The sequence below is a fragment of the Lepisma saccharinum genome, chromosome 5, assembly GCF_977018435.1.
Source record: "Lepisma saccharinum chromosome 5, izLepSacc3.1, whole genome shotgun sequence".
NCBI lineage: Eukaryota > Metazoa > Arthropoda > Insecta > Zygentoma > Lepismatidae > Lepisma > Lepisma saccharinum.
This window is the reverse complement of record NC_139233.1, coordinates 100,728,845-100,747,886: the sequence shown is the minus strand read 5'-3', so window position 1 is coordinate 100,747,886 and position 19,042 is coordinate 100,728,845. Positions and strand designations below refer to the sequence as shown.

General features: G+C 36.3%; 1 protein-coding gene across 1 annotated transcript in view; it reads left to right on the top strand.

The window, feature by feature from the left end:
* Positions 1-10,885: 10,885 nt before the first annotated feature.
* LOC145987948 (transmembrane protein 62-like) overlaps positions 10,886-19,042 on the top strand; it is a 76,145-nt gene continuing 67,988 nt past the window's right edge. Inside the window, exons 1-2 of the mRNA XM_083122788.1 lie at positions 10,886-11,226; positions 17,166-17,277. Of these exons, the coding sequence (XP_082978914.1) occupies positions 10,984-11,226; positions 17,166-17,277 (355 nt within the window). The 5' untranslated portion in view covers positions 10,886-10,983. The remainder of the gene's footprint in view (positions 11,227-17,165; positions 17,278-19,042) is intronic.

The window sequence follows — 19,042 nt, the reverse complement described above, 5'->3', positions numbered from 1 at the left end:
GAATTACTGTATGTTTAGGATTCTCGATTATGCCAGTTATTTCTTTTTCTGCTGTAAGCAATCTACTTGTTACAGATTCAAGGTGCTCATTGATAGTCCTAACAACATCATCATGGCCTGGCTTGATTTTTATGTCCACAGCAAGTTTCTTGTATTGTTGCACAATTTCTTGAAGCTGGGTGGCAAAAACAGACAGAGCATTTGCTTGATTGGATTCCATGGTCCCTAGCTGTTGCTTGATATTGGCTACAATTTGCTGTAAATTTTCAACAACTGCCAATTTTGAATTTTGAGCAGTAAGATCATGGACCTGTCTTCTGATATCCTCAAACAGGGCATGCAGTTCATTAATATGTTGATTGGTTGGTAGAGTGGCCACTGTCTGAGTGAGTTGTTTGATCTCTGTCTGGATATTCTTGATATCTTCTGATTTCAATATGCGATTCACAGCTCTCTTAATATTTTTAAGTTCCTGTGATGTAGGCAGATTTGACACAGTATTCTGCAAAGATTCAAGTGCCAATTTTATATCATTTAATTCAGAAGCATCAACCACACCACGCATAGCATCTTGGAGCAGGGTAATGTCTGAGTGAGTCGGTGTTGATTGTTGTAAAATTTCAAGCTTTGTTTGGATATCATCGATCAAGTGATGAAAATGAGATAGCTCAGATTCAGTGTTGAGGTTTTCAAGTTTTGTGATCTGTTGCTGGACACTGACAAGGGTATCTACAATACCAGGCAAGCGGGATTCTAGAGATTCTTGTACATTTGTCAAATCACTTTGCACTGCTGCTATTGTACCCTCAAGATGGGTTATGGTACTTTGAATTTTTCCAAAATCTTCATATGTTTCAAGTTGCAGCTTAATGTTTGCAACACTCCGAGTTATTGCACTCAAAGCATCAGAAGATGGCAAGTTGTTCATAAAAATTTCAAGTGTCTCAATTTTTTCTTTAACCTCGGCTATGGCATTGTTCAAGGGGACCAGATTAGGTATCTCCAGTGATTGAATCTGTTCCTTTAGAGTGGAAATCACTAGATCAAAATCTTCTTGTGATTTTATGCTTTTGACAATTGTTTGGAGCTGTGTCTGGACATTATTTATCTGCTCTTCCAATTGTTGTTTCAATTGCTCAGAGTTGGTGGCCTGGGTCTTAAATTTGGCTTGAAGAGCTGCTACAGCCTCTTCTAAACTTTGAAAATTATATAATGTGGCCAAGTCAGTATATTTTTGAAGCAGCAATTTGAGTTCAGAATCAATTTTAAGAAGAGGGTCCATGCATTGTGATTATAAATTTGTAATTTCTAGTTGAAGACTGACATTGAGTGTGGTTTGTAAAGCTTGTAAATCTCTTCTTAATTTCTTGACTCTGACATCAAGCATCAGAATCTCATCACTGTGATCTTCATGTCTTGTATGGCCAAATATATCATTAGGCATTTTGTTTTAGTGGTTATTTATTATTGAATATCTGATTCTTAATTCTATTAAAAAAGGTATAAGCTTGTCATAGGATCCAGGGACTTCAATATATAAGCAATCACCAGCAGAAACAGTATATACAGTGCCAGAAATCATGTTTGAGTGCTTAATTCTGTAAATATTTCTCCCTATTGAAATCTTGACATTACCCTCAGGGGTTGTAATAAATTGCAATTGACCACCTACAGGTAATTGGTAATAATTTAAATTATTGTTAAATATGTACAATGTTTTACCTGTTCATCATCAACATCTGTAAGTATGCTGTTCAGATGAATAATTAACAAAGCACTTAGTTTAGATATTATATCAGAAGAGGGTTGTGGTGTTGGCAGGTCCATAATAGCCTGTTTTTTGAACCCAAATAAGTTCATAGGCATGTTTATTTATTTCAAATCATGCTCTGTAATTGGGCATTGATTGCCATTTTTCAAATAACAATGACCCCATGGTAGAGTATGTATGCCACATGATAAAATGCATCTCTTATCATCATGTGGGTCCAGAGCCACTTTTCTTACAATATTGCTAGTCAACAAGTGATCCACACTCTGAATTCTGGATTCTGATGTTCTGATTGAGCTACATGATTTCAGGCAATTTTTGTAATCTTCAAATTCCAGCTCATTGTCCACAGTTCCTCTGCCAATGCCCTTGGCCTTTTTGGCAACAACACCACTACATGTTTCAAAGCTATACATCTTGGCCCTTAACCCAGCAAATGCCACAATAACATCACCAAGTGTCTCATCTTTTAACTTGCCAGGCACCTTTTTGTTGTGGGGATGAATCTCTGTATGTTCACTGGTATCAAAATATTTAAACAATTCAGGCTGTGTTATATCTTGATAAACATCTTCTGTTTGAATATCAAGAACAAAACTATCTGTGTCCATGTACATCAGTTTTACACGATCCTTATAAAAAGGCTTCAACACATCATAATACAATTTTAACATGTGTAATTTGGCCAATTTCAATATCACAGCCCCTACATAAATAGGCTTATCAAACTTAATTTTTGTTTTTTTCATATTAAAAAGTGCCATATGCTCATCATAAATTCTTCTGTAATTGAAGTTGTGCTTTGCTATCAATTTTTTGCTCTGGCTAGGGTCAGTAATTATTTTAACATCAATATGTTTTCTGACATTTTCAATTGTTTTGCCATACACTGAATTTACCATCAATTTAAACAAGGTCTTATCAAATTGGCTCATTGCAGATGTTCGAAGCTCTGTGTTTGTATCAATATATGGCTTCAACCATCTTGAGTGCCTGAACCTCAAAACTTTGCCAAGTTTGGTCACTTGAACACCATGATTCATCAGGAACTGGAGGTTTTTGTAATGTATGACATAACCCTGTTTTGGCTCTAGAGTCATCATCAATTTCTTCTGTTTAGAACCAGATGAGCACTCAACCTCAGGAATTGGGGGCAGATCAGAAAATGTGTTGTGTAAATTATCAGGAATTGTCAGATCAACCTCTAAGAATAGGCCATAGTTACTGTCATCAAAATCCTTAAAATCTTCAATATTGAAATCTTCAACCCACTCAAGCCCTGCATATGGCAGTTTATCCATCATAGCATAACCATAGAGGCTGTTGGCATCTACATACAGTATATAATTTGATGGCAGTGCTGGATCATAATCAGGAATATATTTGTTATTAGCTCTGGCATATCTCTGAGAGCATTGCGCCATGCCCCCTCTTATACATTGCTCCATAAACAGATACATATCTTGATCTTGGATCAGATCCAATTGCATTTTAGTGTTCAAAAACATTGCAGACCATGCTAGCCCCGGAGCACTGTAAAAATACATTGGATCCAGCTTATAATTTTGCATGGAAGATTTTCTAAATGCCTGCAGTATATCAGCTAAGAGGGTCACATCAAGTTTTAAATATGCCTTGTGATAATCACCAAATGACTTGCATTTTAAATTGTTCCACATTAACTGGGCATGGTGATAATCATCATCAGTGATTCCAGATCCTCTGATTTTGCTGTAAAACTCTTGTTGTGGTGGCAGAGCACACTCATCAAATTTAGAAAAATCTGTAACTTAGTCATATGGATATACACCCTTCCGCCTAATTAATTTCAGGTCCTGATTTGGAAACAAAGCACATGTGATTTTGAATTGATCATCAGATAATTGAGTGGCCAGTGTAGCCAGGCTAGCAGACAGAATTCTGTATGAATCAAGAAATCTTAAGTGAATAGGAACACCATTAACTTTAATTATTTTTCTAATGGCAATATGTTTCTCATTATTTGCAGCTAAAATATTTAAATTCTGCTTGTCAAACCCCTCGTACCTGATCAAATGATGGAAATCATAATTGGATGCTCCATGGCAAAATATGGGGACAAATTTTGGTCTCTGGATCTTAATATTACAGCTATTACACAGGGCCATTAAGAATTTACTATCTGTATGAGAATGGTGTTTCACCTTGATATTTATATCTGAAAATTCAGAATCACATACCGGGCATTTTTCTGCATTGTTGAAATCTTCAATCTGTTTCTCTGTTAAAGGCAACATAGGTTTTGATTTTAATAAGATATTAGATGCTATGTTATGGCACTCATTTTCTATTCTATGTGCAAATTCTCTGATGGCATCTGCTCCTATGTATAAATCTTCTTTACTAACAACACCATCCTGTACAACAACATAATAAAAACTAGAAGGTTCATGTAACTGGTATGGTGTAATTGAAGGTTCATCAGGATCTGGGCTGCAGAATGCAAGAGGTTTGAGATTTGATTCAAAATCACAGACTATATATGCTGGGTGTTCCAACAAGGCTTCAAAGTTTTTAAATTTGGCATTTTCACTTGGATTAGGCATCACCATATGAACAGGTTTATAGTTGCCACAGTATTTTAAATGTTCAATTAACTTGTTTTTAGCAATTTCTGTGTTACATTCACAAACACCATTTATTATTTTTTGACCATCAAATACAGTTAAACATCTTCTGCACAACTTAAATATTCTATTAGATTTGTCTAGTTGTGTTCTGACTAAAGCTTCAAGATTATGTATCAGAGTGTAATGGTGTGTGCCATCCCCTTCAATTAAGAGCAGATCAATCGGAACAGCAGAATCATCATCAAATGTACTGATTCTGAGAGGTGCTATCAAGCAATTGCCACGGCCAGTAGAACAAATAAATACATTAATAGATAATTGTTTACCATTGATATCCCGGGCCTTTTTTTCAAATTTATCAATATTCTGAACAGACATTGGATATTCTAAACCCTCCATTGCTTCATCAAAATTGTGTTCATATTGTTTATAATAACTTATTCTCTGAGGATTCCTTGAAACTGGAAACAAAGCAGCTAAAATACACCACAAAAAGCATTTCTCATCATTATTTTCTATGTTAACCACGGCTCTTTTGTTTTTAATATTGGCAGGTAATGGCAAATATGTAGATCCTTGTAATGGGCTGAATTCAGAAATATTAACATAGAGCTTGTGTGGAGATCCGCATAGGCTCCATCCTGACTCTTTTCCAGCAAATTCAGAGTGTTTAATATTCAATTGATCTATCAAACTGCTTATTATTTTGTCTGAATTTGTATTTGAGTATACAGGTACAGTTTCTGTTATGTGGGGCTGTGTAAATTTTGTGCCATTTGGTTTCTTATATTGTGTAAACAATTTGAGAGACAGCTTATAAGAGCCATTTTGTGCATTTAGAATTGCCTGCACATCAGGATTTATACTGTTCAAAAAATTCTTAATACCACATCTTGGCTCTGATACAAACCGGTAATCCCTAAGTTGGCCAGCAAAACTGCTATGGATAGGTGATGCATAGCGTGGTTGCTTTGCCGGTCTAGCATTAACAGGTGTTTCATGCTTCCTTTTCAGACCAGATGTAGATGGTTGTGGGGGCAATGTTGATGACTGTACAGAACAAGTACCCTTATGTTTATAAGTGAAGTATTCCATGCTATATTTTCTATGGCATTTAGGGCATATTTTAGTGGGAGTTCTGCATTTGTCTAGAACACAATTCCTTTGGTGCCTGGCCCAATTGGGGCTGGATATATTCTTATTGCATTGATTACAATATTTTTGATTCGGCATTTTTGTTGTTGTTTATTATAAAAAATTTCCTGGGCTTCAATTCAAAACTTTATACTGAATAAAAAATATAAGTTGGGTTCAGCAGTGTGCTTTGTATATTTCTTGTATATATTTAATGTTAATATTATTAATTATTATTAATATTATTATTAATTTTTATCCTCGGTTTATTATATAAAATTTCTTGGGTTTTAATCAAAACTCTATGCTTACTATGACAGGTTGTAAAGCTAATAGCCTACAAGTGGAAAAAGAGAATAAATATTGATCTACACTGACCTAGCACAAATACCTGCACAGACATGCATGTCCTAGAAAGGCAATGACCTAACACTGTGTTATGTATTGATTTTTGTATAACAGGCTGGGACAGATATAAGCCTGACTCTAAATATGAGTGGATTACTACAAACAAGTTGGATGTAACAAATATCAGATTTTTTATACAAAATATAAGCCCTTTTGTTCAATATACCAGAAATATATTTAATATGAATAATAAGAAATGTTATATATTAAACCAAACAGGCCTGTAGTATGAAAAGCACTGTAACAACACATCTGTACTCCTCAGCCACTCTCACAATACTGGCTGATATGTAATGCAAAATCTCTTTATATACCCTAAGCACGGATTAAAACTTCTGAAATAATAAACCAATCAGAATATAACACATCATCACATTATGTCATAATTAAGCAATTAGAAAACAATACATGCCTAATAATTTGTTGCATAATATTGGATAATAATTTGTTGCACAGCATGATGCAATAGCTCTTGCATCATAATTTGTTGCATAATATTGGATAATAATTTGTTGCACAGCATGATGCAATAGCTCTTGCATTACATGTGTGTGTGTGTGTGTGTGTGTGTGTGAGGGGGGTATGTGTGGGTGTATATGTGGGTGGGTGTGGGTGAGGGTGGCTTAATTTTAAGTGTAGCAAAAACAATATCAAGAGGGGCATATTTTTAACAAGCTTATGGACAACAATCTCACAGATGCAGCTTTTGTAAGTGTAGGCAAATCAATCTGAGGGGGTCATCATTTCACAGGAAATTCCCGAGGGCATTTTTACAAAAATCTTGGATTAGACAGAGTACCACACTTGAGCAATAAGCTCATATGCTCATCTTGAGCTAGTTTTAAGTGTAGCCAAATCTGCCTGAGGGGGCTCATCATTTATCGAGTTTATAATATCATATTTTATACTACTTAAATGCCTCACACATTGCTCCGTGGCAGTTGGAGGTGCTTTATTGTTAACATATTAAGATTGGGGAGTACAGTGGGATCCATGAGTATTACCGTGCAAATTGTCCATTACCATGTTCGTGCACCTTATTTGACCTATTATGAGCTACAAGAAGCTGTTGACAACTCTGCACCAGCATACATAAAAATCCATCGCTTAAACATACAATAGGATGCGAGATAAATAAATTAATGAATATAGTCATGGTCAATTTGCACGGTAATACTCATGGATCCCACTGTAAAATGTCAAGAGAAAGAAGAAAAGACAAGATAAAGCGCTTATTATTCAAGAAAAGAATAAATGGATAAAAACGTCCAAGCAAGTTATCGTGAATTATTGCGTAAATGTATCACATAAGAAATAGAACAATATTTTTTACTTTTGGGGGTGGGGCTTAGGCTAAGTGACCCCAGGCCCGTAGCCAGGAATTCTTAGTAGGGGGAGGGGGCGAAGTCAATCCTAGAGGGGGCAAATTTTTAATATATTGTGTTGCATTGGCACATATAGCAGGGTACAGAGGGGCACTTGCCCCCTCCTTCAAAAGTGATAAGTGACAGGAAAGGGATGATATCTTGAAACTCCAACGAACAAAACAATTTCGAGCAACATCAAATAACAATATTTCGATAATGACTTTTCGGACTACCAAAGAATACAAAGATAAAGTTTAACATAACTAGGCTAATCTGGACTGTATCTACTTTATATTTACAGGTCAATAATGTTAATAGACGATTAATATGTACCAACAGCTTTTAGCTTCTCTGCAGAACTGATTAAGAAAGTCCTTTAAAAATCGTGCTTCATAATGTTTCCTACTAGTTTCCAGTATGCAAGATTTTTACGCACAAAGGAATCTAACGATTATCGAACAACACAATTATCTTGTGTTATGCAAGAAAAATCGAAATAATTAAATAGTAATGTTTACATATTATCTACACTTTGATGAATTGTGTAAAAGATTGTAATACACTTTTTTGTAGGCCTACTTGCTAAAACGTTAAAACATGGGTCCCTTATACTCCACCACTATTCTATTTGCTTCAAATGAAATACTCTTGCATCACTACAGACAATGTTTACCTACCGGTTACGTTAACGATTTTGCAAAATATTGTGTTGTTGAAATACATGTGTTTGACACCCGACAAACAAATAGGAATCCCTTGATTGATCAATGACTTCTTGGATTACAGTGTCATCAATCATTAATATTTCATATCAAGTTTTATAGAGGGAAATGTTGTATCCTCTTTACATTATGAAAAAAAAAATACTATGGTACGACACCGAACGATATTAGGGGCCTCCTTCGGCTTACCCCATTTCCGCGGCACGAGGTCTCTGGCCGCTTATCGCCACCACTTTTTGAGTAGAAGCGTACAAACCCCAAATATCAGTTTTTTTTAAGCTGATACTGATTTCTGCCAGTCACAGAATGGCTTAAGATATATGAATAAAATTAGGAGAATCTACTCCATAGCAGAAGAGTTGACATAATTATATGTCAAAAAATAGGTTGTGCCTGGGTACTTTAACAGACAACGTCTGCTACAGACACAATGTAATATTATAAAAATAAGAAAATAAATAGAATATAATTTGAGAGATTTTCAATCGTATTTATTTCATTGCAGATTTTTTCTGCTTGTCATTATCTTGAACCTATATTCATAGGGTGCCGCCTGATAACACCGACAACTTTCACAGTGTGTACAGGACATCAAGACAAGCAACTTTTCTCAGTCACTATTTGCTCGTCTAATTCTTCTTTCGATGTATGGCATCTTCTGTCCATAATGTATGCATTCCCACTGATAGCTTCGCAGTTGCAAATGTCATTTATTTCCAGGGGTTCCAGGTTCGAGCCTGGGCATGAGTGTTCTTTGTGGGCAGAGGCGAAACCACAAATTTTTATCTGTAGAGTTGGTCAAGTACCAGGACAAATGTGCTAATAGTAATATAATGCTGGTAGTGGTAGCAGCATTAAAAAACGTTATTATCGTCGTAAATCACGCAATGGGGGCAGAAGTTGGTGCTAAAGCATTTGTGTTTGAACAAATGATTTGAAATATTTTTTCAACACGTTCAATTTCATATTAGCTAATAATGGAAAACAAGCACACAAACTGTATATTTGAAAGACAGAATATGCATGACGAACATTATTCTTTTGTACATATGTTACGTATAACTTTCATGTAACATATATTTTACACATATGCAACATGGAGCGACGTGAAATAAGAAATACATGTGCAACATGTTAACGCTAAATTGTGTGTGTGTACGCATTCAAAGTCTCTTTAAAATATATATTTTATTTAAATACATTACATGATCAATTTATCCGCCAAATTGTCTCTCAAATGTTCATGCATTTAAGCAGCAACAATCTGAAGTATATATCTGGCCTTACTTCTCTCTCGGGTAATTTAAAATGCATTACAGAAAAGAATCATATTGGGATCGAAGCGAGCAGGAAAATCTTTAGATCCAAATATTTGCAAACTGAAAACAATATTGATTTAATAGAGCGCAAATAATTCCACGGGGTGCCATGGCATTCTCTTTTTTTCATTTAGATCGTTTTGGTTCCCAGGGCTGTCTCCCCCCCCCCCCTAGCTATGGCTCTGAACTTGGAAATAATAATAGCAGATATTGAGTGTCCGAGCGAAGCGAGCAAAATTTTTTTTACGAAATGTACTTTTATTTGTATACAATTTGAAATCGAGGGGACAATTGCCCATCTGTGCCCCCTGCAAGTGCCTTTAGCCGTCTGGAAGAAAAATGCAAGAAACACTTGAAAACTAATTCCACCTTGAGTATCCATTTGTCCTGCTATTCTTAGATTCTGCTAGTCATGTTTCTTTACTTCAATGTTTGCTCCCCCTAGATTGGACTTCCGTACATTGCCTCTAACCCCCGCCCCTCTGTAGTTGCAGCACTGTTTTTGAATATCTCTTCATCAATTTCACGTCATCACTCGTTGTAACGATTAGCTAGATGTGGCAGAAAAGAAACTCTAAGTAACAAAACTCAAATATCCACTCCCTCTCTCTGTCACATGAATCGCTATTACCAAAAGGTAGACTTGGGAAACAAAAAAAATATGCAGTTCAAACTTCATAGCAACACATCCAAGAAAAACATCCAAATACATTAGGCACCTTTAATACAAGACTACTCAAAATATCACAACTGTTCTAGATACTGAAAATTGCGAATACATTTCCCGAAGTCTGAATCTGGAAAGGAATTTTTTTCCTACATCCTGATACGACATTATACGGAATCTCACACACCTACATAAATCACAAAATCAATAAATGTCTTTGTTATGTTACGTGAGTAATACAGGATATAATTGTAAAGATTAGTGAGAATTCCAGGTAGGAATGTGTTCTGAATTTTTCACAGGTGAGACCAGCAGGCTCTCAGGATGGCAGTTGCCCCATGCCTCCTCTAGCTACGGGCCTGAGTGCCCCGCCCGCGTTTATGTTACGTCACTGATTTGACGTCTTCATTCAAGGCATAATGTTCTAAAATTTAAAGCCAGATAAAACAGAATGTTTTAATTTTATTACCCACAAAAATTAACCTTGTCCATCTATTTTTCTCACTTCAATTAATTTCATTTATCGTATCAACCCCATGGGACGCGAGGCCCTTCATGCCCGCGGGATCCTCCACTTCACCACCCCTTGCTACGCCACTGGGTAAAGGCAAACAAGCATTACTGTGATGCCGCCATATTCTTTGTGAATGTTTCCTCTTCGGGTTAGAACTCTCTTCACACAGGCCTCTGTGGTCCACTGAAATTTGTGGAATAATGATTCCGATATTATTGTATTCAGTTAAAAGCTTGTTGAGAGATTTTTGAATTGATATTGAACAAATTAACATGAACGGTGAACACTGTATTCCGTTTGTGGACAAATTTCATTACCAATCAGTTTCGGTCGCGATGCGCTTCTCGTTTGTTTCAGCAGACGACGTTTTTCAGAGTTCGATAACACTTCCCCGTTCGCCTCCGCAAATTTTTTTTAGGAAGGGGAAGTCATTCATCGTTTTTAAACATTTTTGTGTATTTTTATTTTAATAATGAGATTTTCAAAGACTGCCATCATATTTTTAGTATCTGCAATTTTGCTGTCAATATTTGTTGCCAAAATTTCGAATGTTATTACAGTAAACGTTGAAGTGCGTAAAGGAAGTGAAGAACGCTTTATATCGAGGAATTTGCAAGATGACATTAACGATGTAGATGGACGAAATTGGAATCGGCAACACCAGAACACACTGAATATAGGAGCATCCGCCCAACACTTAATTTGGTTTGTGCAGGTACGTTTTGAAGAACCGACAGATACGCCATAAAGATATATAATAGATTTACGAATGATTTGAACTTGACCTATGTTTACATGGTAAATAACGTAAGTTGCATCATGCATGTTTACCTTCGGAATTTGCTATTTATCTTTCCATAAAAATTGTTTTAAACTTTTTCACTTTCAGCCAAGAATCATATTAACTGTTCTGATACTAATGAGCTGTAATCTTTAATATCAAGACAACCACACATTTAACTAGCTTACCAACTTTAATATCCATCATCTGAACTGCACTTGGGGTTCAGACTAAATTACATACACTTATACACCAAACGAGTAAATTGCTCAAAATCAGTCGTCCCGAATCCAGAATTCATAGCTTCAAAATCTCTGTATTTGTATTGTACAGTATAGTGAATGTCGCGTTTATACATGTAGGCTAATGATGAGGATGAATGGCAAATTAATGAATTAGCTGAAAAGACAAACACAACAAAACACCAATGCCTTACCCTTTGAACTCAGGGCCTCCAGTTCAGTATGTAAGCTAACTACTTTGCCGTAGTGGTCTGGAAATCTGTTCATTATTATTATTTTTGGAACGACTTGAGATGACCAGACTCCTCCCCGATTTTCTTCATATTTGGCATACTCACTAATTGAGGCCTCCCAATCACGAATTTGAAGTTAAAAGTGTAAAAATCTGATATTCCCCGGACACCTAATACTTCTTCGTTTTGTCAATTTTTGACATTTGTACTTACCTATCTGTTTCTTGGAACATTCTTTAACGTGTATTCACGTTTTTTTTTATCAAAGTAATTGCAATTTTTGGTAAATTTCTCGTATCGGACAAACTGCTGAAATTTGCTAGTTCATTTAATTTGAATATTCGTACTTACGTATTCTGCATTGAGAAACATTGCTGAATGTGGCATTTCGCTTATTTCACGGAAAGAAGCTCTTTTTGCGACATATCGAGTAAGTTTTCTTCGTTTCTTTTTGCCTTTGGTAACAAGCAAAATGACGGTCACAGTTTCACTACCGTACTCGGAATGCAGTGTTTCCACCCCACAGCACCCAAAAATACCTACGTAGCCCCACAAACCATTCACACATAGCCCCACGAACCATTTCCGGTAAGGTTAGGTTAGGTAGGGTCACTATAGGTTACAATAGAAAAAAAAATATGCGTAGCCCCACACACAATTCTCGCATAGCCCCACGAACCATTGATGCATAGCCCCACGAAACATTGACGCATAGCCCCACAAACCATTTGCGGAAATGTACCTTCTTCAGTTACAAAAACGCGTGTTTGGAAACACTGACCGGGATTACGTCATCACACACAGGCTACATCCACCTGGAAGTAAATGGATGCAAGAGCTTTATATCGAAAAATAGATGATTTACCGTCAAAATTCAATGAACGATGTGAGTAAACACTTCCCCAAACTTCCACAAGTCTAAAGAAACTGCATTCGGTAAGTAATTTCTCCTGTAAATTTGAAGAAATCCGTTTGTCCGATACAAGAAATTTACCCAATTTTTTTTAAAAAAATGTGCTTTTGTAACAGAAGAACGTACGTTTCCGCAAATGGTTTGTGGGGCTATGTGTCAATGGTTCGTTGGGCTATGTGAGAATGGTGTGTGGGGCTACGCATATTATTTTCGAAACCAATTTTTAACTATTGTAACCTATACGTGACCCTACCTAACCTAACCTTACCGGAAATGGTTTGTGGGGCTATGCGTCAATGGTTGAATTTCCGCTATGAAACATTCCCGGTAACACTTTACTATACCAGAGACGGATTTCTTCAAATTTACAGGAGAAATTACTTACGCAAATCATTTTCTGTAGCATTGTTGATGTTCGGGAATGTAGTTTTGATCCATTTTAATGCGAATGCATGTGGTTTTCTACGAAAATCTATTTCCGATGCGCTATTGCTGCTGCTACAAGCCGATGTTGTCCGTATATGCTAAATTGAACAAAAGGAGTGCTAATGGAACCTAACCTATCAGGCCTAACCTAACCTAGTAGGCATACCTCATCCCCGTGATGGTTCATGGGGCTATCGTGAATTTTTGGGCTAACGTCAATGGTTTTTGGGGCTACCCGTGGATGGTTTGTGGGAAATAAGGAACAACAGTAAGTACTCGTTAATGTAAGAAATATACATTATTTTCATTAGAAATTCATTATTTCACCTAAAGAAATGTTCCGCAATGCAGAATAGTACATTAGCAATGTAAAAAATTGCAAAATAAATCATTGATAGGTGTCTCCGGTATATTAAAGTAGTACCACATTCACACAAAACACCTTCCAGATGTTAGACAATGCTACAGGAACTTATTACCGTAAGTAGTTTCTTCTGCAAAAAGGAAGAAATCTGTCCGGAGAATATCAGATTAGTACCGTTAAAAGTTATCGGAAACGTTTAGAAATTGCAAAATAAGCGAAAATAAGGCGTTAGTTTTTGGAATGGAAACCGTCGATTTTCGTGAATTTTTTTGTTTCACAAGCAAATATATATATTCCTGATACTACCACGACACAAAATTTTAACTATGTTTGCCTAACCGAAACTAACCTAACCACACGTCAATGGTCGTGGGGCTAGTGTCAATGGTTCGCAATGATTTTGCAATTTCTAGACGTTTCTGACAAATTTTAACTTTAGATACGTGATTACCAGGCCTCAATTAGTAACTATGTCGAATATGAAGAAAATCTGAGAGGGGTCCGGTCATCTCAAGTCATACCTTATTTTTCAGTTTGTCTGTAACCCATGGATTAAAGTCTGGGTCTAAGTTCCGATTGTTTAATTCTGAATTAATCATGGTAAAATGATTTACGTGGTTCGATTTCTATTTATATCTGTTAACACATAGTTCACAGTCTTTATGATTACTTTCTATGTGTTTCCTGGAGAAGGATTTTCCCTTCCGTGTACTCCTTTATGATTTTTGGTTTGCGAGCAGTCATTAATTTACTGCCATCTTGGATATGGACTGCTGCTGTCATCTACATTACGTGTGTGGGGTGCGAAGATCTGCCATCGTATTTTTAGAATCTGCAATTTTGCTGTCAATATTTGTTGCCAAAATATCGAATGTTATTACGGTAAATGTTGAGATGCAGAAAGGAAGTGAGGAATAGAGCACTTTAGTATTATACGGACTACCTCATTAGTCTATGTTAAATTATATTCCCTTCACAAACATGAGTTGTTAGGTTAGGTTCCATAAGTGGGAATTGTATTTGGCAGAATACGATTTGGAGATAGTCCATATAATACTAAAGTACCAAGAATAGTTTATATCAAGGAATTTGCAAGATGGATATGCTTCTGTTGTTAGGTTAGGTGGTAAGTCTGCAGAATATGGGCTGCTTAGGAGGAACGCGGTTATTATTTTTTTGTTAATGTTTTGTAGTTAGTAATCGGGAAAAGTAAGTTTGAAGGTGGGGAATTTTTTTTTCTTTCAAAAAAAAAAAACACGAGAAATACGTATCCAGGTTGGGTGCTCTCGGAAGGATAAAGTGACATGGTGGCGGACATTCCTGCACAAATCTTATGAAAGCAAAAAATGCCTACATTGTTAGGTAGCTAGGTTTAGTTCTCTTAGCCTGAATAATAATTTGTCATTGTATTTATGCTAATGAAACCCAACCTAACAGGCCTAACCTAACCTTGTAAACATTCCTCGTCTGAAATAATGAAAAAAACTGTGCGTGTGAGGGTGGAATCCGGAGCGACAAATCAACTGGAATTCTGCGAAATGAAGGGTCTCGCTTATCGCACAACACTTGAGCAACCTTGTGTTCTGACGTCACGGGGAAAAAGCATTTTTATTTTAGGCTGCTTGCTTTAGTTCTCTTAGCCCAAAGAATAATTTTTCATTGTATTTATGCCAATGGAACCTAACCTAACGTCGTAGGCATTCCTCGTCTGACGTCGGAACACAAGGTAGCAAAACTCTTGTGCAATAATATAATAGTAATCAGAAAAGTAACACCGGAAAATGGAAGTAGAAGGTACATACTTTCAGGGGATATAAATTTTGTTCGTATATTTAGAGGAAAAAAGCAGCCTATGTTCTGCAGTGAGACCGCATAGGCAGGTCAGGTTTATGGCTCTCAACCAGTGGCGAAGCGTGACATCTTCACAAAGTCATCGCAAGATTTGCCAAGCGTCAGAGTCGATTGTTCAAGGAAGAGTAGGGGGGAACACTATATTTCCCTGCAATAAACACCAAGGTCATTGCCAGTTCAATGTAAGAGCTCATACCACAGACCTTACAAACTACAAAAGATGCACAATTCTATCCCATATGATGAGAATTATTAAATATGATTATATCGTTCAATATGTATATTTCCTCTTAACAAGTGTAAATAGGGGGGGGGGGGGTTACTTGTACTGTAATGATGCGATCATTACTTGATCCTTTTTATTTTATATGTTCATTAATTACTTTAAATGGGTCAGTCAGTTTTTAGATTCATGTGTTTTGATAATGTTAGTGTGCAACTTTTGTGTATGTATATGTATTCCTGTACGTTTGAATTCTTGGCCATTGGGGTAGGTAGATGTGTCGCTGGACAGCCGACCAGCGGTAAGTTTCCAGTAATGGGTTAGGTCATTACCGGGGCCTATAAATAGGAAGGGCAGGGGAGCGGTGGGTCTCAGATGTTTGATGGAGTACAGCAATGTAAGATGTATATTTTTCTCTGAGGGGAGCGGCTGGGCGAGCATTTCTTTCCTTACTATGTGAACCGACGGGGATGTTAACTTTTTTTATTGTAATACACACACTTGCTATTTTCACATCATTTTAACAGTACATTTCATGTGGGAAACCGGGTACACACGTACACATACCTTCAGCCACCTTTTTTAGTACTGAAGGGTCATTTGTTTTTTACTCGTGAAGTCAGTGGCTACACGAGTCTACACACTCTCTTCGGGAAGGGGGAACAGGGCACACGGAAATGTGGATTTTGCAAATAACAGCCAACATTTAACTTATGTAAATAAGATATGAATAAACCTGTATATATCAAAAAGGGAAATGGGCGTTAAGCTATAATTTGAAGAAATACCTGTCTATTGCCACTAGTTGTATCCACAGAACTTCAGATACTGAATGTTTTGAACCTTGGGACAAGGTTATAAAATGTATGGGTGTGTATGTTGAAGGCGCGAGCTGCGAATCGCTTAAAAAACATAATTTACACCTATACACGCTAGATGTTTGTGAGTGTCCATTCATCAATTTCATCATATCGTCACTCTTCACAAATTAGCCAAAAGTGGCACAAAAAGTGAAGTAAAAGCAATCAATCTTCCTGACTCACAGAAAAACAATCAAATGTATAAAACCCAACTCAATGAAACTTCCAAAATATTTTTAAAATGTTCAAATCTCAAGTTACTTCTCCTGCTTTTACAAGATCTACGTAAAAAAGACATACCGACTCAAATAAAAGGAACTGAATGTTGTCAATTTTGAGTATTGTTATTTTGCAGTCGTTTCTGCATACAAATAATTTGCATTCCGAACAACATACTGTTGTTTTTTTTTTGTTCGTTTTTCCTCCACATCCAAGGCTGGCTCGTCATGATTTAGGGTAGGAAACATTCCCACGTATGGTACCTAAGAGAACTGGTCACTTCAGAGGCATGTAAGCGACCGAAAGAATGCCAGAAGAAAGGCGCGAGTGCCTCTATGTGTTCGTGGGAATAGTGTAGGTAGGCTACCTCATGGTAAGGGAAATAATTCACAATTATAAAATAGGTGGCACTGAGTTCTGCCACATGGCTTACGGAGGTCTTCTTTTTTATCATGGCGATGTAAATTTTCTATTTAATAAATATTAACAAATTCTTCTTCCGCAATAACAAATAAAGTTAATATTTTCTTTCTTTATTTCAGATTTCAGATATCCATATAAGCATATTTCATGACCCCACCAGAGTATCTGATTTGAGGGAATTTTGTGATGTGAATTTAAATGCCATCAAACCGTCAGTTGTGTTGGCGTCTGGTGAGTTTGATGTGAACTACTTAAATTTTACGAAGTGTGTAGTTGTATACTGAAGATATGATTTTTACTTTTAACAACTCTGAATGTGTCTAATAGGCTCAGCCCGTAACACTTGGAACTGATAGAGATACCAATTCTAGCTTAAACTGATGCAAGTGGTTAAACTTTGTAACAACTGTTTGTAATTGATTAATTGCATTTTGCATAATTTGCAAAATATTTAAAGTAGCTATGAAAGTGTCGCACTCCAGTTTGTCAACTCAGAAAAGTATTAGTCAGTATGAGTGACAAAATTTTATTTAATTACCATATTTATGCATGTGTAATGCGCACCCTGGTTTTTGATGGGGAAAAGCAACAAACAATTATATCTCATATATAATGCGCAGTATAATTCAGGTTCAAGGAATGACTTTCTTACTTGTAGGTTTTAGAGCTGTTGCTATGCAGATCAAGAGTGAATGACATCATACATATTCAATGAGTTACTTGTTGCTATGTGACCAAGAGGAGAATATTTTCTTGTGTATACAGTGAGTCACCAGCCCACTCCACCTCTTTCCCCTCCACTGCGTTTGGTATCCTAAAGCTTGCACTTCTGTAACCACTTCGTTTATTCTTGACTAGAAGAAAGTGAGATCAAATTTATGTTAAGGATTTGCAGTGCTCAGGAAGTTATTTTCTATTATTTACCGCCCGACCAATACCACTGATGTACATCCTGTGTGACGGGACGTGCATGCTCGAATTCTGCGAGAATGGCATGGCACTGCTTTTCTTGGTGTCACAAAACTTTCTGTTGCAAAGTGAAAAATCGTGGGAAATGGCCATTTCACCATTTACAGTGTTCTTTTTAAAAAAGTATTATTACTAAAGAAATCCATCCTGGCAATTTGTATTTGCACCTGTTGATAAGTACGTGTTATACAGTGAAAATATCTGTGGTTTTAATGTTGGCTCTGAAATATTCTGTGCTTAATACGCACCACGGTTGTTTGGATAAACATTTTGGAAGAAAGTGCCCATTATATATGAGTAAACATAGTATTCCTTATCAATACTGCTGGTATTGTTTTTAGCTGCTTCGTAACAAGTAAATTTTATTATCTGTAGGACATCTTTTGTTACTGTCAAATGACCATTTAGGAAAGTGAACTATATGATTCTCATAGCAGTGACAGTGTAAAGAGTCTTTATAAGTGACTAATTTTCCTATAGATTACATACACTATTATTTCAAACAATTTAACTAATAAATAAAGGCATACACTAGTTTTAAGTGAAATTCAACGAGCAATGAATGCAATTTTCATATATTTTATGCAGTTGTAGAAAATTGAAACTCAATTGATTCACGCAGGATGTAAAGCAGAGCTATTTACCATTTTCAATGACTAACGAACTGTGTACATGCAACATACTTCAAAAGTATGCAATTTGCAGTTTATTCCTTCAGTTCACAAATACAGAGAAACAAAAATAACAGTGTCACTCTGCATTTATTAAATAAATAAATAAGCAGAACACTTCAGTGTGTGTTCCACTGCACTATCAATTTCCAGCAGTCATACAGTCAGTTTACAAACCATCGGATGCTGTTGTATCTGCATATTTTTCTCATTTTAGTCACTTTTATGCTACTTTCGGTTGAGTGTGACAATGTGGATCATTGGTTAATATGCAAAATTAATGAAAGTACACTCACAACACCCACCATTGGCAGGACTCAAATCTGAAACATTCAGTAGAGAAATTGTTAGTTGAG